The sequence below is a fragment of the Ceratotherium simum genome, chromosome 20, assembly GCF_057802395.1.
Source record: "Ceratotherium simum simum isolate JZ-2026a chromosome 20, ASM5780239v1, whole genome shotgun sequence".
Taxonomy (NCBI): Eukaryota; Metazoa; Chordata; class Mammalia; order Perissodactyla; family Rhinocerotidae; genus Ceratotherium; species Ceratotherium simum.
Window position 1 is genome coordinate 40,251,384 of NC_141919.1, and position 21,917 is coordinate 40,273,300.

General features: G+C 39.6%; 1 protein-coding gene across 2 annotated transcripts in view; it reads left to right on the forward strand.

Annotated features, from left to right (window-relative positions):
• Positions 1 to 21,917, forward strand: part of FOCAD (focadhesin) — a 291,760-nt gene that overhangs the window by 254,208 nt on the left and 15,635 nt on the right. For both annotated transcript variants that reach the window (XM_014792384.2, XM_087444678.1), the window contains exons 36-37: positions 12,235 to 12,363; positions 14,545 to 14,660. In XM_014792384.2, the coding sequence (XP_014647870.1) occupies positions 12,235 to 12,363; positions 14,545 to 14,660 (245 nt within the window). The remainder of the gene's footprint in view (positions 1 to 12,234; positions 12,364 to 14,544; positions 14,661 to 21,917) is intronic.

Here is a 21,917-nt window from a genome sequence, read left to right on the forward strand (position 1 = left end):
ATTTTGAGACTTTATGAATATCCCATTTTTCATCCAACTTTCACCCATTAGTTTTAGTATCCATTAATGCTTTCTTGCCTGAATTAATTACTATGATCATTGCCAAAAGATGATTCTTAACATTCCCTTATTCCATTTATGCTCTTTAGTAGGCATTCTACTGTAAGGAAGAGCTGCCTCCTTTCTTCCTTCCTGCCTGCCTTCCTTCCTTCCTGCCTGCCTTCCTTCCTTCCTGCCTGCCTTCCTTCCTGCCTGCCTTCCTTCCTGCCTGCCTGCCTGCCTTGCTTCCTTCCTTCCTTCCATATGGACTCCTAAATTCCTATTTTATTTAATCACATTATTAAATTATTCATTATTTTGATCCTCAAATTGTTCCAGATTAGATCAGTAAGAGCCTCTTTAAGTTGGCTCTTGTGTGCTTTTGACATAACCCCATCATTCTTCGAGTACTTCCTTACTTTGTGGCACAAAAAGATGTTCTAGGCTCATCTTGTACTATCCTCAGCCCTGTAATAGCCTGGTAGCTCAGGTTCCTTTTAGTGGAGAATGGTATTTAGAAGCTAAGATCTTGGTACATATTCTCTCGTTGCTGCTGGGGTAATCACTGCTCACAGACCCTTTCAGTGGATAGATTTAGGAAATACACACACACACACATACACACACTCACACTCACACACACTCTCTCTCTTTCACGTCTGTATTTCTAGATCTAGCTATCTATATTGAAAACCACAAGTTCACACCAATATCTCCAATTCCAGTTCAAAGATTCCACAGGATTCATTCTACCTTTCCCTTTTTTCGTATTTGTAACTTTCTTTTCTGACAGTAAGAAACCTGGCTCCCATTGTTCTCAATATATTTGCTCATTTGTTGAGTCCCTCCATATGTAACCAATCTCCTGTCCCCACTGGGCCACAGCCCAGCTAAAGCTGCCTTTCTCTCTCAGGTCCTGATCTCCCCTGGGCAGCCACCCTGCATGGCAGCCTTCTTGGTACTAAGGGGCCCAGGGATGTGTTTGTTTCTGATAACTCTGAATGTTGTTGAAATACTTGGTCTTAAGACAGAACATCCTACCACCTCTTAATATCTGACCGACATATCAGAATCATCAGCTGTTTTCAGTGACCATCTGAGCTCTTTCTGGCAGGAGGCTAGGCATCTCTTAGTTCCCACAAATATAACATGCTGCAATGACCTCTACCTGTGTTTTCAAAGGAATTTGTCTAGAAAAATCATACTCATCCTTTCCATCTTGGTTTAAACATCCTTTCCTCAGTGGGGGAAGAGGGAGGATTCCCCAATGTTCCCGGATTAGTTTAGATTTCTTCTGTGGTACTTGCCTATATGTTTTTCATATTACTTTACATAGTATAATTATTTGCTCAGTTATTTATGATTCTTTGTATAAAGTCCGTCTTTCCCATTAGACTGTAATTTCCTCAAGGGCAGGAAAAACATCTGTGTTTTATCCTAAATGCTTAGAACAGAGTACTTGGCATGTGACAGTTTTCAAGTATTTGTTGATCTACAGCTTTAAGCGTATATATACGTACACGTGTGTTTGTGTGTGTCTGTGTGTGTGTATATATATATATATATATATACACACACACACATACTGGATAATTCTAGGCTAAGTTGCTTCTAAACAATGCTGAAGATGGAGAAAATAACGACATATGCACACTACACAAGCGACAGGCTGGTGATGGGGAATATACACACCACCAGCTGTTAGCCTACTTGTTATCAGACTTTTACTGTAGGGATTACATGTGTGCTTTGTGGCATTGAGATCTGATCCTCTGTGTAGCCAAAGGATGTGTGATAATGGGTCCTGTTGTAATGCATTATGTTCGGATATGCCATTTATATCAGGGTTCTTTGAGGCTGTCAACTGGATGAGAGATTTAAAGCAACTTTGTATCCAGATTTTAAAACATCTGGATCCTTTTAACAAGTACTTTAGGACTTCTCAGTTCCAAATCCATTGTCTATAAAGCATTCCAGCATTTCCTTTTATCTAAGGCACTTGTTTGAAAGATAAAGCACTGTAATAAGGGAGCTGACCATTCCTGTTGCTTAGATTTGGATTCTTGTGTCCAGTGCTAAAGATCTCTGGGGAAGGAACCATGTGCCTCTGTTCTCCTGTTTCGGGACTCCCTCTCTTTCCATACCTCCCTGCAAATGCGTGGAACTGCCACGTATTTTCTCCATTCCTAACAGTTACTGTAATTCCTTTCATTCCAGTTAGTGTCAGAATTAGTTCTCTAAATATAGTGGAAAATGTTGTGTGACTCTAGTTTGGCTACTCAGTACTGAGTCTCTGCCCTTTGAAAAGAGGAAGATTTATTGCCTTACAGCGCTTACTTGATTTTCAACCCTATGCTCCATTTTGCAAGTTCTCCTTGTTTCTGACACTTGCTTGTATATCAGGTCAGCTCTAAAGAGTATAGAAGCAACATGTAATGTGTATGGTAAGGGCAGTTATTGGTGAAAGTTCTGTTGTCCTGTCAAGGGAGTGCTCGTTGTCTAAGCAATAAAACATCTGGAAAATGGTCATATTTCACACTGGGTCATGGTAGTCGAGGACAGGTTGAATGTCTTTCCTGATTCTCTAGATCCTCTAGAAACTGCAAAATTTCTGTAGTGAATTCTACAGAAGGATGTGGAATAAAATTTTAAGTAATTTTGAAAACACTTGATGTGCGAAAAAAACTTTAATAGGAATTTGCTTATGAATTAATGATTTCCAATAAAGAATTGGATTCATGTCGTTAATAGAGAAAAGTAATTCTGTGCACAGATATTTACTATACTGTCTGCCAGTTCATCAGGCCATTTCTGTGAATCGTGAGCCAAAAGGACCCCAGAAAAGCAGCTTAATTTTTGTGGTTTTATTTTTGTAAAATCAAAGACTCCAATTTGCAGCCAACGTTGTGTAGGGACAGTTGCTGTATGTGTGTAATCAGTATAGTTATGCAAATAGCCAACCAGTTAATTCTTATCACAGCATAAGTGATATGCCTCCACCTTCTCCATTGCTCAGCCACAGTTTATTTGGTGTGCTGGCTGGGGGAGGGGGACAACCTCCCCCTGAGCCCTTGCTACCCCCACCAGGGGGACCTGGCCCTCCTCTCGCCCCAGGTGAGCCCGAAGGGCCTTCGCTTTTGGTGGCTTCCCTGCTTCCGCCACCCCCCTCAGACCTTCTTCCACCCCCTTCTGCACCTCCTAGCAACCTCCTGGCCTCTTTCCTGCCCCTGTTGGCCCTGGGTCCCACAGCTGGGGATGGGGAGGGATCTGCAGAGGGAGCTGGGGGTCCAAGTGGGGAGGCATATTCAGGTTTGGGAGATCTGCCCCCCCTACTGTTCCCCCCCCTTTCAGCCCCCCCTACCCTCATAGCTTTAAATTCTGTGCTGCTGGCTGCCAGCCTGGATCCCCCCTCTGGGACGCCCCCCCAGCCCTGTGTCCTGAGTGCCCCCCAGCCTGGACCACCTACCTCCAGTGTCACCACGGCAACTACTGACCCGGGGGCCGCCTCTCTGGGCAAGGCCCCCTCCAACTCAGGGAGACCCCCTCAACTCCTTAGCCCTCTGCTGAGTGCCAGCCTACTGGGTGACCTGTCTTCGCTGACCAGCAGCCCTGGAACCCTCCCCAGCCTTACCAAGGAGTTAACCATTGCTGTTACAAGTTGAAGAATTTCTGACCAAAAAAGTAAATAAATTCATACACACATTCATTCATTCAACCATTAATTGAATATCTACTAGGTACCAGGCACTGTTCCAGACAGTGGTGACAGTGTTGAGCAAGACAGAAGAGGTCACTATGCTCATGGAGCTTATGTTCTAGAGAGAGGACAAAGAGACAAGAAAAAATCAGGTGTGATAAAAATTTGGTTAACTCCTGCACTCCTAGTATTATATCTCAAGAGAAAATAGAAATAGAGCTTCAGTTACTGGTAACACAGCATAGAGGAGTGGCAAGTGTGTTGAGCTTTTAACATTTTCAAAAAGCAAGAGTGTTTGTTGGAGAGGAGAGAGATATCACTGGAAGGCACCCTGCTCCTTTTACCTTCTCAGGGTGGCGGAGGCAAAGGTAAGGAGGTAGGTTAGTTGTGGCTAGTGAGGAAAACATGCTGATTTTTGAGATATCTCTAGTTGGAGATAAGAGTCGAAAACATCAGAGGAAGGCTGGGATTAGGAGTTACTAGTCATCAACATGTAAGTAGTATGTGAAACTAAGAGTAAATCAGCTCGAGCAGTGAAAAGCAGAAGAAAAACAGTTTAGGGAAGCATTTATTTCAAGAATGAGGGCATGATACAGTTTTAGATGGAAAAGTATGGAAAGAGAGACTGAAAAAATCCGTTTGAATTTGGCATTTAGATAGCAATTAGAAATCTTAGCAAAGGCAGTATAAGTGGAGTGATAGGGCCAATAGCTAGATAGTAATTATGTTAGGGAGCTTTTTGTTAAGAAGTCAGCTGCCTCACTTCAACTGACTCAAAAGTAAAGATAATTTATTGCAGGGATTCCTAGGATTCCCAGGAATCTCAGGGCAGAAACTGTACTTCCAGCCCTTGAGAGTACCAGGAACTGAAAGATACTAGGCACCAAGACTTTATCTTGCTCTTTCTCTCTATCTTTTTTTCTTTTGTGAGGAAGATCAGCCCTGAGCTAACATCCACGCAAATCCTCCTCTTTTTGCTAAGGAAGACCGGCTCTGAGCTAACATCTATTGCCAATCTTCCTCCTTTTTTTTTTTTCCCCAAAGCCCCAGTAGATGGTTGTATGTCACAGTTGCACATCCTTCTAGTTGCTGTATGTGGGACGCGGCCTCAGCATGGCCGGACAAGCGGTGCATTGGTGTGCGCCCAGGATCCGTACCCGGGCCGCCAGTGGCGGAGCGCGCGCAGTTAACTGCTAAGCCACGGGGCTGGCCCCTCTCTCTGTCTGTCTTTCAGGGGCTGCATAATATCGGTCTCTCTCATGAATTCTCTTTTTCTCTCCAAATATTGCTTCTTCTCTTTCTATGCTTCTTGTGCTTTTCTTTATTATTGTGATGAAATACACATACCATAAAATTTACCATTTTAACCATTTTAGAGTGTACAATTCAGTGGCATTTAGTACATTCACAATGTTGTGCAACCATCACCATTATCTGGTTCTGGAACATTTTCATCACCCCAAAAGGAAACCTTGCACCCAGTGAGCAATTGCTCCCCATTCCTCATTTCTCTAGCAACCAATAATCTGCTTTCTCTCTGTGGATTTGCCTATTCTGTATATTTCATTTAAATGGAATCATACAATATGTGACCCTTTGTGATTGGCTTCTTTCGCTTAGCATAATGTGTTCAAAGTTTATCCCTGTTGTAGCAAGTATCAGTATTTCATTCATTTTTATGGCCAAATACTATTCCATTGTATAGATATACAACATTTTATTTATCCATTCATCAGTTGATGGACATTTGGGTTGTTTCCACCTTTTGGCTATTATCAGTGGTGCTGTTATGAAGATTTATTTCTGTATAAGTTTTTGAACACCTGTTTTCAGTTCTTTTGGGCATATATCTAGGAGGGAAATTGCTAGGTCATATAGTAATTCTGTTTAAATTTTGAGAAACTACCAAACTGTTTTTCCACAGTGGCTGCACCGTTTTACATTCCTACCAGTGATGTATGAGGGTTCCAGTTTCCCCACATCCTTAAAAAAGGATGTTCTTTTTTATTATTATTGCCATCCTATTGATGTGAAGTAATATCTCATTTGGTTTTTATTTACATTTCCTAATGACTAATGGTGTTTGCCATCTTTTTAAGTACTTGGCCATTTGTAGTATATCTTCTTTGGAGAATTATCCGTTCAAGTCCTTTGCTCATTTTAAAAATTAGATTATCTTTTTGTTATTGAGTTATAAGAGTTCTCTGTATATTCTGGATGCTAGACCCTTATCAGATATACAATTTGCGAATATTTTCTTGCATTCTATAGGTTGTATTTTTACTTTCTTGATAATATCCTTTTCATAAAAGTTTTTAACTTTTACAATGTCCAACTTATCTCTTTTTCCTTTTGTTGCTCATATTTTTGGTATCATATCTAAGAATTCATTGCCAAATCAAAGGTTGTGAAGATTTACCCCTATGTTCTCTTCTAAGAGTTTTATGATTTAATTCTTAAATTTAAGTTGTTGATCCATTTTGAGTTAATTTATGTATATGGTGTTAGGTAGGGGTCCTGCTTCATTATTTGCATGTGGGTATTGAGTTGTCCCAGCACCATTTGTTGAAGATACCATTCTTTTCCCATTGAATTACCTTAGCATCCTTGTCAAAAATCAATTGGCCATAAATGTATGGGTTTATTGGTGGCCTCTCAATTCTATTCCGTTTGTTTATATGTCTATCCTTGTAGATGCCAATACCACACTGTTTTGATTACTGTTGCTCTGGTAGTAAGTTTTGAAATTGGTATGTGTGAGTCATCCCAATTTTTCTTTTTCAAGATTGTGTTGGCTATTTGTGGCCTCTTGCAATTCCCTATGAATATGAGAATTGGCTTTTCCATTTCTGCAAATAAGGCTGTTGAAATTTTGTTAGGGATTGTGTTGAATCTATAGATGGCTTTGGGTAATATTGTCATCTTAACAATATTAAGTATTCCAATCTGTGAACATGAGATATCTTTCCATTAATTTAGATCTTCTTTAATTTCTTTCAGCAATGATTTGTACTTTTCAGTGTATGTGTCTTTCACATTGGTTAAATTTATTCCCAGGTATTTTATTGTTTTGGGTGCTATTGCAAGTGGACTTGTTTCTTAATTTCCTTTTTAGAGCATTCATTGATGGAATATAGAAATACAACTAATTTTTGCAGGTTGATCTTATACTTTACAACTTTATTGAATTCTGTTTTTCTGTGTGTAGGATCATGTCATCAGCAAATAGTTAGTTTTACTTCTTCCTTTTAAATCTGGATGCCTTTTGTTTCTTTTTCTTGTGTAATGGCTCTGGCTAGAACATCCAATACAAAGTGGTGAAGGTGGACATCCTTGGTTTGTTCCTGATTGTAGAGGAAAAGCTTTCACCATTGAGTATGATGTTAGCTGTGGGTTTTTCACAAATGCCCTTTATCATGTTCAGATAACGTCATTCTATTCCTAATTTTTTAAATATTTTTATCATGAAAGGGTGTTGGATTTTATCAAAAGCTTTCTGTGTCAATTGAGATAATTATGTGTTTTTTCCCCATTCATTTTATTAATGTGGGTGTATTACATTGATTTTCTTATGTTGAATGACACTTGCATTTGTGGGATAAATCCTTCATAGTTATCATGTATAATCTTTTTAATATGCCATTGGATTGAGTTTGCTAGTGTTTTGTTGAGAATTTTTACATCTATATTCATAACAAATATTGATCTGTAGTTTTCTTTTATTGTGGTGTCATTGGCTTTGATATCAGGATAATGCTGGTCTCATAGAATGAGTTTTGTTTTTCCTTCCTTTTCTGTTTTTTGGAAGAAATTAGGAAGGATTGATGTTAATTCTTCCTTAAAGGTTTGATAGAATTTACCAGTAAAACCATCTGGTCCTGGACTTTTCTTTGTTGGGAGGTTTTTGATTACTGATTCAATCTCTTTGCTTGTTATAGGTCTGTTCATATTTTCTATTTATTCTTGAGCCAGTTTTGGTAATTTGTGTGTTTCTAGGAATTTTTAAATTTCATCTAGATTATCTAATTTATTGGCACACAATTTTTAATAGTTTTCTCTTATAATCTTTTTTATTTCTGTAAAGTCAGTAGAAATGTCCCCTCTTTCATTTCTGATTTTAGTTATTTCCATCTTCTTTCCCAATCATTATGCCTTTTATTTCCTTTTCTTGTCTTTTTGCATTAGCTGGGACTTCCAATATAATATTGAAAAGGAATGGTGAGAGGAGACGTCCCTGCCTTTTCCTGATCTTAGTGAGAAAGCTTCTAATTTCTCACCATTAAATATGATGTTAGCTGTAGGGTTTTTGTAGATATTCTTTATCAAGTCGAGGAACTTCCCTTCTATTCTTAGTTTGCTAAGTTTTTATCATGAATGGGTATTGGATTTTGTCAAATGCTTTTTCTGCATCTACTGGTGTATTCATGTCATTTTTCTTCTTTAGCTTATTGATATGATGGATTACATGAATTGATTTTTGAATTTTGAACCAGTCTTGCATACCTAGGATAAATCCCACTTGGTCATCATGTCTAATCCTTTTTGTGTATTGTTGGATTCTACTTGCTAATATTTTTTGAGGATTTTTGCATCAATTTCATGGGAGAGATATTGGTTTGTAGTTTTCTTGTAATGTCTTTGTCTGGTTTTGGTATTAGGGTAATGCTGTCCTCATAGAATGAGTTAGGAAGCATTTCCTCTGCTTTTGTCTTCTGAAAGATTATAGAGAATTGGTGTAATTTCTTCCTTAAATGTTTGGTAGATTTCATGAGTGAACCCATCTGGGCCTGGAGCTATCTGTTTTGGAAGGTTATCAATTATTGATTCAATTTTTAAATGGACATAGGTCTACTCAGGTTGTCCATTTCTTCTTGTATGAGTTTTGGCAGTTTGTGTCTTTCAGAAAATTCATTCATTTCATCTAGGTTATCAAAGATGTGGGCATAGGGTTGTCCACACTGAACCTTCAGCATTTTGTCAATTACAGTCCAGGTTTTCCTACTCCAGCACTGGTTCCTGTGGTGGTTCATGAATCTCTGCTCCGGTAATCCGTGACTCTCTGTTTTCGTCTATGTGTCTCTCCAATACTGGGGGCAGCAGGTTGCCCTGTGTCCTTCCCTCTCTCATGGATCTAAGACGAGTTGTTGATTTTTCAGTTTGTTCAGCTTTTTACTTGTTAGGACAGAGTGGCAACTTCCAAGCTCCTTACATGCAGAACTGGAAACTGGAAGTCTCTCCTTTTTTTTATTGTGGTAAAAAACCAATAACATAAAATTTACCTTCTTAACCATTTTTAGTGTACAGTTCAGTAGTGTTAGGTATATTCACATCATTGTGAAATCAACCTGTAGAACTTTTTCATCTTGCAAAGCTGAATCTCTATACCCATTAAACAATACCTACTCTTTCCCCCTCCCCCACCCTCTACTTTGTATACTATGAAGAGAATTTTACTTTCTCTTTCTATAAGTTTGACTACTTTAGATGCCTGATATAAGTGGAATCATACAGTTGTTTGTCTGGTTATGACTGGCTTATTTCACTTATTATACTGTCCTCAAGGTTCCTCCATGTTGCAGCATATGACAGGATTTCTTTTCTTTTTAAGGCTGAATACTATTCCACTGTATGTATATACGACATTCTGTTTATCCATTTAGCCATCAGTGGATATTTGGGTTACTTCCACCTTTTGGCTATTGTGAATAGTGCTTCTGTGAACATGAGTGTACAAATATCTCTTTGAGACTCTGCTTTCAATTCTTTTAGACCCAGAAGTGGGATTTCCGGGGCATATGGTAGTTCTATTTTTAATTTTTTTTTTTTTGAGAAAGATTGGCCCTACGCTAACATCTGTTGCCAATCTTCCTCTTTTTTTTTTTTTCTCCCCAAAGCCCCAGTACATAGTTGTATGTCACAGTTGTAGAGTTGTAGCTCTTCTATGTGGGATACTGCCTCAGCATGGCTGATGAGTGGTGAGTAGGTCCAGACCCAGGATCCAAACTGGTGAACTCCAGGCTGCTGAAGCAGAATGCGTGAACTTAACCGCTACGCCACTGGGCCACAAAAAATATTTTTAATTTTTTGAGGAGCCATCGTACTGTTTTCTGTAGTGGTTCTACCATTTTACAGTCCTACCAACAGTGGAACAATGTTCAGATTTCTCCATGTCCTCGCCAACATTTGTTATTTATTTTCCTTTTCTTTGTTTTTCTGTGGTAGCCATCCTGATGGGCGTGAGGTGGTATCTCACTGTGGTTTTGATTTGCATTTCTCTGATGATTGGTGATGTTGAGCATCTTTTCATGTCCTTGTTGGCCATCTGTATATCATCTTTGGAGAAATCTGTTCAAGTTCTTGGCCCATTTTTGTATGTTTCTCCTTTTCCCTATGCTTCTCCTTTCCTCAACTTTTTCCTTTTGTTGACTCTGCCTCTGCTTCCTCCTGTTTTTTTAACTTTTACTAATTCTGCTGCTTTTCCTGCTGATTCTGCCTTTGCTTCTCCTTTTTCCTATGCTCCTGCTTTCTGTAGCTGTTTTTTCTTTTACTGACTCTGCTCCTGTTTCTGCTTCTCCCTTTTTTTCAGTGTCTGCTGATTCTACTACTTTTTCTGCTGATTTTGTCTCTGCTTCTCCTCCTCTTTCCTGTGTTTCTCCTTTCTGTACCTGTTTTTTCTTTTGCCAGCTCTGCCTTCACTTCTGCTTCCTTCTTTTATTCCTTACTGTCTGCTGATTCTGCTGCTTTTTCTGCCTCTGCTTCTCCTCTTTCCTGTGCTTCTCCTTTTCCCTATGCTTCTCCCTTTTGCTCATGCTTCTCCTTTCTGCAGCTGTTTTTTTCCTTTTGCTGACTTTGCCCTCACCTCTGCTTCTCCCTTTTTTAGTGTCTGCTGGTTCTGCTGCTTTTTCTGCCTCTGCTTCTCCTTTTCCCCGTGCTTCTCCCTTCTGTGGCTGTTTTCTCCTTTCGCTGGTTCTGCCCTCGCCTCCGCTTCCCCTTTTGTCAGTCTGCTGCTTCCGCTACCTTTTCTGCCTCTGCTTCTCCTTTTCCCCGTGCTTCTCCTTTTCCCCGTGCTTCTCCTTTTCCCCGTGCTTCTCCTTTTCCCCGTGCTTCTCCTTTCTGTAAGTGTTTTCTCCTTTCGCTGGCTCTGCCCTCGCCTCCGCTTCCCCCTTTGTCAGTGTCTGCTGCTTCCGCTGCCTTTTCTGCCTGTGCTTCTCCTTTTCCCCGTGCTTCTCCTTTTCCCCGTGCTTCTCCTTTCTGTAAGTGTTTTCTCCTTTCGCTGGCTCTGCCCTCGCCTCCGCTTCCCCTTTTGTCAGTCTGCTGCTTCCGCTACCTTTTCTGCCTCTGCTTCTCCTTTTCCCCGTGCTTCTCCTTTTCCCCGTGCTTCTCCTTTTCCCCGTGCTTCTCCTTTCTGTAAGTGTTTTCTCCTTTCGCTGGCTCTGCCCTCGCCTCCGCTTCCCCCTTTGTCAGTGTCTGCTGCTTCCGCTGCCTTTTCTGCCTGTGCTTCTCCTTTTCCCCGTGCTTCTCCTTTCTGTAAGTGTTTTCTCCTTTCGCCAGCTCTGCCCTCGCCTCCGCTTCCCCTTTTGTCAGTCTACTGCTTCCGCTGCCTTTTCTGCCTGTGCTTCTCCTTTTCCCCGTGCTTCTCCTTTCGCTGGCTCTGCCCTCGCCTCCACTTCCCCTTTTGTCAGTGTCTGCTGATTCTGCTGCCTTTTCTGCTGATGCTGATTTCCCTTCTGCTGCTTATGTTGATCCTGCTGCTTTTGCTTCTCCTTCTTGGTCTTCCCTTTTTTTATACATCAGTTCTGACCTCCTTGTAAGTTCACTTTTACATGACCTTTAATGGCTACCCCAACCCTGACTGCACCTTATGGGTCCACTCGTAACTGCTCCACTGTCTCATTTGTTTACTTTCAAATTACCCCCACCTGAGAAAAAAAGGATATACTATTAAAGTCATGGTACTATGTCTTAGCTGGTTAACCTATGGAATGGCTGTTACTTGAGGAGCTCATGTCTGGAGCAGTTAACTGTGGCACAGGCTGAGGAGTAGAAGTAGAAAATTACATGATACAGAACATGACCATTTAGGGCCAGGGACTGAAGGTAACATAGTTCTTAGAAAGGAATGTACCTGAATAGACAGTAATAGTCTCCTCTTCTGGAAGTGGATGGAGAAGTGAATAAGGGATGAGGCAATAATGCAGAGTAAGTTACTCCTTTTAGGAAGCTGGGTGATAAGACACAAGAGAGTATGGAAGACAGCTAAGTAGCAGTGTGGAATATACCTGTCTAGACAAGAGGGAAATAAGAGAGAGAAGAACAGAAGGAGCAAGGTTTTGTAGCAAATGAGGTTGAGATTAAGAGCACAAAATTGAACGATTGACCACAATTGAAGATGTGAGACCAAATCCTTTGAAACTGGAAGAACTAGGAGGGAAGGTTGGCCTTTTCCACTTTCATGATGCTATAGAAGTGTTTGATTATTTTGTTCCTTTCTATTGCAGGTCCTGAATCGGTATCTCCTTCTCTTCTCAAAGTAGTGATGAAACCCATAGCTACTGTTGGAGAAAACTACCAATATCCTCCTGTGAACTGGGCTGCACTCCTCTCTCCACTTATGAGGCTAAACTTTGGTAAATACCAAGTGTTTTTAGGTCTTCAGACTCTACTTTTAGGATGTGACATGAGTAGAAAAATAGATTATGTGTCACAATTTGTAGTGACTAGATAGACTTTTGGGATTTTGAGGTTTATCTTCTTGGATGGGACAGGTGGGTTACTTTCACTGAGTCACTTTGTAAATAGCTGAGGGTGAGGAGAAGGAGGGCTGAGGACACAGACCCGGTGCACTCATCAAAATACTACTTGACTGAGATGTGCATAGTGCCGGCTGTGTGGTTCAGGTCCCAGAAAGCCTGCTTTGATGGTTATCAAACTGCATTTCCAGAGCCCTAGGTTTCAAAGAAGTACCCTATGGGATAGTATCTTCATTTTCTATTGCTACTCTAACAAATTACCATAGACTTAGTGGCTTGAAACAACACAACTGTGTTATCTTATAGTTCTGTAGGTCAGAAGTCCAATGTGGTTCTCACTGGGCTAAGGTCAAGGTATGGATAGAGCAGCATTCCTTTCTGGATGCCCTAGGGGAGTGCTATGGTCTGAATGTTTGCATCCCTCCCAAGTTCATATATTGAAATCCTAACCCCTGTGTGATGGTATTAGGACGTAGGGCCTTTGGGAGGTGATCAGGTCATGAGAGTGGAGCCCTCTTGAGTGGAATTAGTACCCTTATAATAGAGATCCAAAGAGCTCCCTAGCGCCTTCCAACAATGTGAAGACACAGCAAGAAGTCAGCAGTCTACAACCTGAAAAAGGCTACTCACCAGAGCCCAACCGTGCTGGCACTCTGATCTTGGACTTCCAGCCACCAGAACTGTGAGAAATAAATTTCTGTTGTTTATAAACCACCCAGATTGTGGTGTTTTGTTATACTAGTCCAAACAGACTAAGACAGGGAGAATCTATTTCCTTTCCTTTTCCAGCTTCTAGAGGCTACCCACATTCCTTGGCTTGTGACCCCCTTTCTCCTTCTTCAAAGCCAGCAATGGAGGGCTGGGGCCTTCTCATGCTGTTATCTTTCTGGCTCTCTGCAACTGGGAAAGGTTTTCCATGTTTAAGGATTCATGTGATTAATGGGTCCATTTGAATAATCCAGAATAACCTCCCTATCTCAAGGTCCTTAACCTTAACCACATCTGCAAAGTTCCTTTGCTGTGCAAGGTAACATATTCACAAGTTCCGGGAATTAGGATGCAGACATCTTTGGGGGCCACTGTTTTATTTACTACAGATACTTTGTGGTGAGAGGCAAAGGGAATGCATACCTGCATATCTCCAGTTCATCCACAGCAGCCTCTTTTATGGAGTTTGCATATGCAAATTTAATTTCATGTACTTGCCACATCCCCTCCTCCCAAAAAAAAAGAGGGAGGAAGAACAATTTTTAACAGTGCTGTAAAATTGTGTGTGGGTGTGTTTGGCATGAGTGCTCTGTTATTTACGGTAGAGTGCTTACCTAAATATGATATACGGAAAGATTTGTATACCATCATTGATGTGCAATCTAAGAGATAATCAAAGATGATTTTGACTATACACAATTTTTCACTTAAATGCTTTCATTTGATCCTAATCTCTGTGTAAGATATGATGTCATCATGTCATCATACTGTGTTTGCAGAAATTTGCTTTAAAAAATATGTTCCCCTGCCCCTTCCCTGCTTTTGTGTGCTGTATTGAAAGTGTTTATGTTTTAGTAAAAATCCTTAGAAAAAAGAAGAAAAGGTCTGGTTGGGAAAATTACATCTGCTGATGGGGATCAGACTATTAAGAAGACTTGATCGCTAGAGAATGTGGCTACATCTTTAAGTCCTTCCAGACCTATGCAGATTTCTCTATGTGCTGAATGCAAGGTTGGGAGGAGGGAAAAACAGAGACAAGGAGATTTTTAGCTAAAATTTTCTCAAATTTTTTTAGAGTATTGGAGTGTTTAGTTTTCTCTGGATATCATAAGAGAAATTTCCCTAGCTAGTTCAAGGCCCTTGCCAGTTGCAAGACTTGGGACTGTGATGCCAGTAGGTACATTCTTTTGCCCCATAACTAAAAGATCTCTTTAAATACCTGTTGTTTACTGAAGTTCTATTACCTGTAGAAGTCACACAAGCGGATGCTTTGATTCGAGACACTGAAGCCTGAAAATGAGTCAGAGAAGCGGCTATGGTTAGATATTCTTTTCCTTTCTTCTCTTTCAGGTGAAGAGATACAGCAGCTGTGCCTTGAAATTATGGTGACCCAGGCACAGTCATCCCAGAATGCAGCTGCACTGTTGGGACTGTGGGTGATACCACCATTGATCCATAGTCTGAGTGTATGTAGTAATTAAGGGTGTTGGGCAGCAGGAGGATATGGTTCTTCTTGGGGAGATTAACATTCATTTGGCTTGTGTTCTCAAAGACAAGAGTGGACGAATTGGGTTTTACAAAAATTGAGGGCTTCTCAGTAGCTGGCCAGCAGATTGGAAAATTATGTGATTCAGAACTCTGCCAGAGCCATCAGCGTTCATGCTTTCAACTACCATTTATTACAAAAAAAGGAAAGTGATGATCAGAGATATTAAAGTTCCTTTCTCAAGATCATACTGCTAGAAAGTGGTAGAGTTGAACCTAGCTTTATTTGTTTATATGATATACATAATCGTTTCAGTAAGTATTAAGAGAAAGGCAAATCCACATGTACTGGATATATGATCCCTCCCTTTCACAGAAAGGCAGCAATTAAGGTGAGTCTTGAAGGCTTGGGAGGATTTGGTTAGGCATCAAGTCACAGGCACTAGGGGATGTAGGTGGGAGGATGGAGTTGGAGAGTAGAACATCTCTGCTAGGGTGTTCAGCTTGAGCAAAGTGCTGAAGGAAGAAGTGATCATCTAGCATGGTGTTTCTGATAGAGAGAGGGGGCCAGCACCTTCCAGGGTATAGGCTAAGGGTAGATAAGAAGAATGGGGTGAGATTATTTAAAGATGTGAAATTAGTGAAGATGTGTAGTTTTGAGTACATTTCAAGCTAGGACACAGGGCAAAAAAAGCACATTCCATGGGGCCGGCCTGGTGGTATAGTGGTTAGGTTCGCGTGCTCCACTTTGGTGGCTTGGGGTTCATGGGTTCGGATCCTGGGCACGGACCTACACGCAGTTCATCAGGCCATGCTGTGGCAGCATCCCACATACAAAATAGAGGAAGATTGGCACAGATGTTAGCTCAGGGCCAATTTTCCTCATATACACACAGAAAAAAGACAAAAAGAAAACCACATTCCATGGTTCCTTAGAGGTTTACCAATTGATTATTAGTTAAATGATCTCATCTTGTTATTCTTCTATTCTAGGAGGCTTTCATTCTTTGACAATACTGCAAAGACCTGTTATTATTTCTTCAGTCTTTTGGCTTCAGTCCCTACTCTGTGCTTTTTTTCTTTTAAGCTTTCCCACATCTCCTAATTCTCTTTAATTGAGGGAGGATGTTATTGAGGTCTGCATCCTTTCTGTCAGCTGTTATCATTACCTATCTGCTCAAGCAGCTCCCATCTAGCTGCCACTTAGCGCTTGCTATGGACCTGCTGCTTGTAAGCACTCCAGACATCAGATGGAATCTCTCTTCAACCCTGGCAGGCTGATTTATTTTTTTAATCTTTATTTAGTTATAATTGATATTCTATAAACTATGACCATTTTAAATGTACTTTGAGTTTTAGTACATTTATACATTTTTATCCGTCACCAAGAATACTTCTATCACCCCAAAAAGTTCCGTTGTGCCTACTTGTAGTCAATCTCTGCTCCCAGTCTCAGATCCAGGCTACCATGATCTGCTTTTTGTCTCTATAATTTCGCCTTTTTTAAAGAACTTTCGTATAAATTTAAATGCCATATAAACTTTAGAAATTCTTCAGAATGGAATCATACAATATGAAGTCTTTTGTGTCTGGCTGGCTTTACTTCTGAGAAATAGATATTATTATTTCCATTTTATAGATTGATGAACTGAGGCAAATGGAGGTTAAGCAAAGTTCACATAGCTAATAAATGGGAGAGAGCCTGGCTGACTCCAAAGCCCGTGTCTTAAACACTAGCCTAGTAACTCCTTCCTTTTGAATCAGGTGTAACTCTACAGCCTGTTTTGTTGACCTCAGAAATTTTTCTGGGTTTTAGTTATCCTTCCACTTCTCTTTTATTTTATTTTTTTATTTTTTTATTTTATTTTTTATTTTTTTTTAATATTTGAAGAGATTGTTATTCATTCATTTTATTTTATTTTATTTATTTTTTTTAATTTTTTGTTTATTGCGGTAACATTGGTTTATAACATTGTATAAATTTCAGGTGTACATCATTGTACTTTCTATTTCTGCATAGATTACATCATGTTCACCACCAAAATACTAATTACAACCCATCACCACACACATGTACCGAATTATCCCTTTCACCCTCCTCCCTCCCCCCTTCCCCTCTGGTAACCACCAATCCAATCTCTGTCCCTATGTGTTTGTTTATTGTTGTTATTATCTACTACTTAATGAAGGAAATCATATGGTATTTGACCTTCTCCCTCTGACTTATTTCACTTTGCATCATACCCTCAATGTCCATCCATGTTGTCACAAATGGCTGGATTTCATCATTTCTTATGGCTGAGTAGTATTCCATTGTGTATATATACCACATCTTCTTTATCCATTCGTCCCTTGATGGGCACTTAGGTTGCTTCCAAGTCTTGGCTATTGTGAATAACGCTGCAATGAACACATGGGTGCATGTACCTTTACAAATTGGTGTTTTCAAGTTCTTTGGATAAATACCCAGCAGTGGGATGGCTGGATCATATGGTAGTTCTATCCTTGATTTTTTGAGGAATCTCCATACTGTTTTCCATAGTGGCTGCACCAGTTTGCACTCCCACCAGCAGTGTATGAGAGTTCCCTTCTCTCCACATCCTCTCCAACACATGTTGTTTCCTGTCTTGTTAATTATAGCCATTCTGACGGGTGTGAGGTGATATCTCATTGTAGTTTTGGTTTGCATTTCCCTGATAGTTAATGATTTTGAACATCTTTTCATGTGTCTGTTGGCCATCTGTATATCTTCTTTGGAGAAATGTCTGTTCAGGTCCTTTGCCCATTTTTTAATTGGGTTGGTAGTTTTTTTGTTGGTAAGATGCATGAGTTCTTTATATATTTTGGAGATTAAGCCCTTATCAGAAGTATGGTTTGCAAATATCTTCTCCCAATTGTTAGGTTGTCTTTTCGTTTTGTTGATGGTTTCCTTTGCTGTGCAGAAGCTTTTTAGTTTGATGTAGTCCCATTTGTTTATTTTTTCTATTGTTTCTCTTGCCCGGTCAGACGTGGTGTTTGAGAAGATGTTGCTAAGACTGATGTCGAAGAGCGTGCTGCCTATGTTTTCTTTCAGAAGTTTCACAGTTTCAGGTCTTACCTTCAAGTCTTTAATCCATTTGGAGTTAATTTTTGTGTATGGTGTAAGGTAAGGGTCTACTTTCATTTTTTTGCATATGGCTATCCAGTTTTCCCAACACCATTTGTTGAAGAGACTTTCTTTTCCCCGTTGTATGTTCTTGTCTCCTTTGTCAAAGATTAGCTGTCCATAGATGTGTGGGTTTATTTCTGGGCTTTCGATTCTATTCCATTGATCTGTGTGTCTGTTTTTGTGCCAGTACCATGCTGTTTTGGTTACTACAGCTTTGTAGTATATTTTGAAATCAGGGAGTGTGATACCTCCAGCTTTGTTCTTTTTTCTCAGGATTCCTTTAGCTATTCGGGGTCTTTTGTTGTTCCATATAAATTTTAGGATTCTTTGTTCTATTTCTGTGAAAAATGTTGTTGGAACTTTGATAGGGATTGCATTGAATCTATAGATGGCTTTAGGAAGTATGGACATCTTAACTATGTTAATTCTTCCAATCCAAGAGCACAGAATATCTTTCCATTTCTTTGTGTCTTCTTCAATTTCTTTCAGAAATGTTTTATAGTTTTCAGTGTACAGATCTTTCACCTCTTTGGTTAAGTTTATTCCTAGGTATTTTATTCTTTTTGTTGCAATTGTAAATGGGATGGTATTCTTAATTTCTCTTTCTGCTACTTCGTTGTTAGTGTACAGAAATGCAACTGATTTTTGTATGTTGATTTTGTATCCTGCAACTTTACCATATTCGTTTATTACTTCTAAAAGTTTTCTGGTGGATTCTTTGGGGTTTTCTATATATAAAATCATGTCATCTGCAAATAGTGACAGTTTCACTTCTTCCTTTCCAATTTGGATCCCTTTTATTTCTTTCTCTTGCCTGATTGCTCTGGCTAGGACTTCCAGTACTATGTTAAATAGGAGTGGTGACAGTGGGCATCCTTGTCTGGTTCCTGTTCTTAGAGGGATGGCTTTCAGTTTTTCACCATTGAGGATGATATTAGCTGTCGGTTTCTCATATATGGTCTTTATTATGTTGAGGTAGTTTCCTTCTATACCCATTTTATTCAGAGTTTTTATCATAAATGGATGCTGTATCTTGTCAAATGCTTTCTCTGCATCTATTGAGATGATCATGTGATTTTTATTCTTCATTTTATTAATGTGGTGTATTACGTTGATTGATTTGCGAATGTTAAACCATCCCTGCATCCCTGGAATAAATCCCACTTGATCATGGTGTATAATCTTTTTAACGTATTGTTGTATGCGATTTGCTAGTATTTTATTGAGGATTTTTGCATCGATGTTCATCAGTGATATTGGCCTGTAAATTTCTTTTTTTGTTGTCCTTGTCTGGTTTTGGTATCAGGGTAATGTCAGCTTCAGAGAATGAGTTAGGAGCTTCCCCCTCCTCAATTTTTGGAAGAGTTTGAGAAGGATAGGTATTAAGTCTTCTTTGAATGTTTGGTAGAATTCACCAGGGAAGCCGTCTGGTCCTGGACTTTTATTTTTGGGGAGGTTTGTGATTACTGTTTCGATCTCCTTACTGGTGATTGGTCTATTCAAATTCTCTACTTCTTCTTGATCCAGTTTTGGAAGGTTGTATGATTCTAAGAATTTATCCATTTCTTCCAGATTGTCGAATTGGTTGGCATATAGCTTTTCATAGTATTCTCTTCTAATCTTTTGTATTTCTGAGGTGTCTGTTGTAATTTCTCCTCTTTCATTTCTGATTTTACTTATTTGTGCCTTCTCTCTTTTTTTCTTGGTGAGTCTAGCTAAAGGTTTGTCAATTTTATTGATCTTTTCAAAGAACCAGCTCTTGGTTTTATTAATTTTTTCTATTTTTTTTTTGGTCTCTATTTCATTTATTTCTGCTCTGATTTTTATTATTTCCCTTCTTCTACTGATTTTGGGCTTGGTTTGTTCTTTTTCCAGTTCCTTCAGGTGCATCGTTAGATTGTTTATTTGAGATTTTTCTTGTTTGTTGAGATAGGCCTGTATCGCTATAAACTTCCCTCTTAGAACTGCTTTTGCTGTATCCCATAAATTCTGGCATGTCGTATTTTCATTTTCATTTGTCTCCAGGTATTTTTTGATTTCTTCTTTGATTTCTTCATTAACCCAGTCGTTGTTCAGTAGCATTTTGTTTAATCTCCATGTATTTGTGGCTTTTCTGATTTTCTTCCTATAGTTGATTTCTAGTTTCATACCGTTGTGGTCAGAAAAGATGCTTGGTATTATTTCAATCTTCTTAAATTTATGGAGACTTGTTTTGTGGCCTAATATGTGATCAATCCTGGAGAATGTTCCATGTGCCTTTGAAAAGAATGTGTATTCTTCGGTTTTTGGATGGAATGCTCTGTATATATCTACTAGGTCCATCTGTTGTAGTGTGTCGTTTAAGGCCAATATTTCCTTATTGATCTTCTGTTTGGATGATCTATCCATTGGTGTAAGTGGAGTGTTAAAGTCCCCTACTATTATTGTGTTACTGTCTATTTCTGTTTTTATGTCTGTTAATAATTGCTTTATATATTTAGGTGCACCTACATTGGGTGCGTAGATATTTACAAGGGTTATATCCTCTTGTTGGATTGTTCCCTTGATCATTATGTAATGCCCTTCTTTGTCTCTTTTTACAGTTTTTGTTTTAAAGTCTATTTTGTCTGATATGAGTACTGCTACCCCAGCTTTCTTTTCATTGCCATTTGCGTGGAGTATCTTCTTCCATCCCTTCACTTTCAGTTTGTGAGTGTCTTTAGGTCTGAAGTGTGTCTCTTGTATGTAGCATATATATGGGTCTTGTTTTTTTATCCAGTCAGCCACCCTATGCCTTTTAATTGGAGCATTTAGTCCATTGACGTTTAAAGTAGCTATTGATAAGTATGTACTTACTGCCATTTTTAATTTTTTTTCTCAGTGTTTTAGTAGTCCTTCTCTGTTCCTTTCTTCTTCTATACAGAATTGATGGTCACTTTAGTTTGACCTCTGTCTGAAAGCTGTACTCTTTAACTCCCCTCCTCCCTCATGTTTTTTTTTTTTTTTTTTTTTTTTTAAAGATTTTATTTATTCATTTTTTTCCCCCCAAAGCCCCAGCAGATAGTTGTATGTCATAGGTTCACATCCTTCTAGTTGCTGTACCTGGGACTCGGCCTCGCGCTGGACGGAGAAGTGGTGCCTCGGGGCGCGCCCGGGATCCAAACCCGGGCCACCAGCATCAGAGCGCGCGCACTTAACTGCTAAGCCTCGGAGCCGGCCCATCCCCCTCATGTTTTTGATATCATATCTAACCTCTTTGTTGTGCATTTGTATCCATTACGTTCTAATCATGGAAATAGATAATTTTTCCCAATTGTGGTCTTTTCTTTTCCCCTTAAATCAGTCCCTTTAACATTTCTTGTAGCACTGGTTTCTTGGTGACAAACTCCTTTAATTTTTGCTTATCTGGGAAAATTTTGATCTCTCCTTCCATTTTGAATGATAACCTTGCTGGGTAGAGTATTCTTGGCTGTAAGTTTTTTCCTTTTAGCACTTTAAATATATCGTGCCATTCTCTTCTAGCCTGTAAGGTTTCTGCAGAGAAGTCAGCTGATAGCCTTATGGGGTTTCCTTTGTACGTAACTTGACATTCTCTTGCGGCTTTTAGGATTCTCTCTTTATCTTTAATTCTGGACATTTTGATTATGATGTGTCTTGGTGTGGGCCTCTTTGGGTTTATCTTGTTTGGGGCTCTCTGTGCTTCCTGTACCTGGATGTCTGTTTCCTTCCTTAGGTTAGGGAAGTTTTCATCTATTATTTCTTGAAATAGATTCTCTGACCCCTTGTCTCGCTCTTCTCCTTCCGGGACACCTATAACACGGATGTTAGTGCGCTTGATGTTGTCCCAGACGTCCCTTAGACTGTGCTCAGTCTTTTTAATTCTTTTCTCTTTTACCTGTTCACCTCGGGTAATTTCTTCTAGTCTTTCGTCCAGCTCACAGATCCGTTCTTCTGTATCCTCTACTCTGCTTTTGAGTCCCTCTAATGAATTTTTCATTTCCAGTATTGTATTCTTCATTTCTGATTGGTTCTTTTTTATATCTTCCATTTCTTTGTTGACATTCTCACTGAGTTCATCTATTCTTCTCCCCAGATCAGTGACCATCCTTAA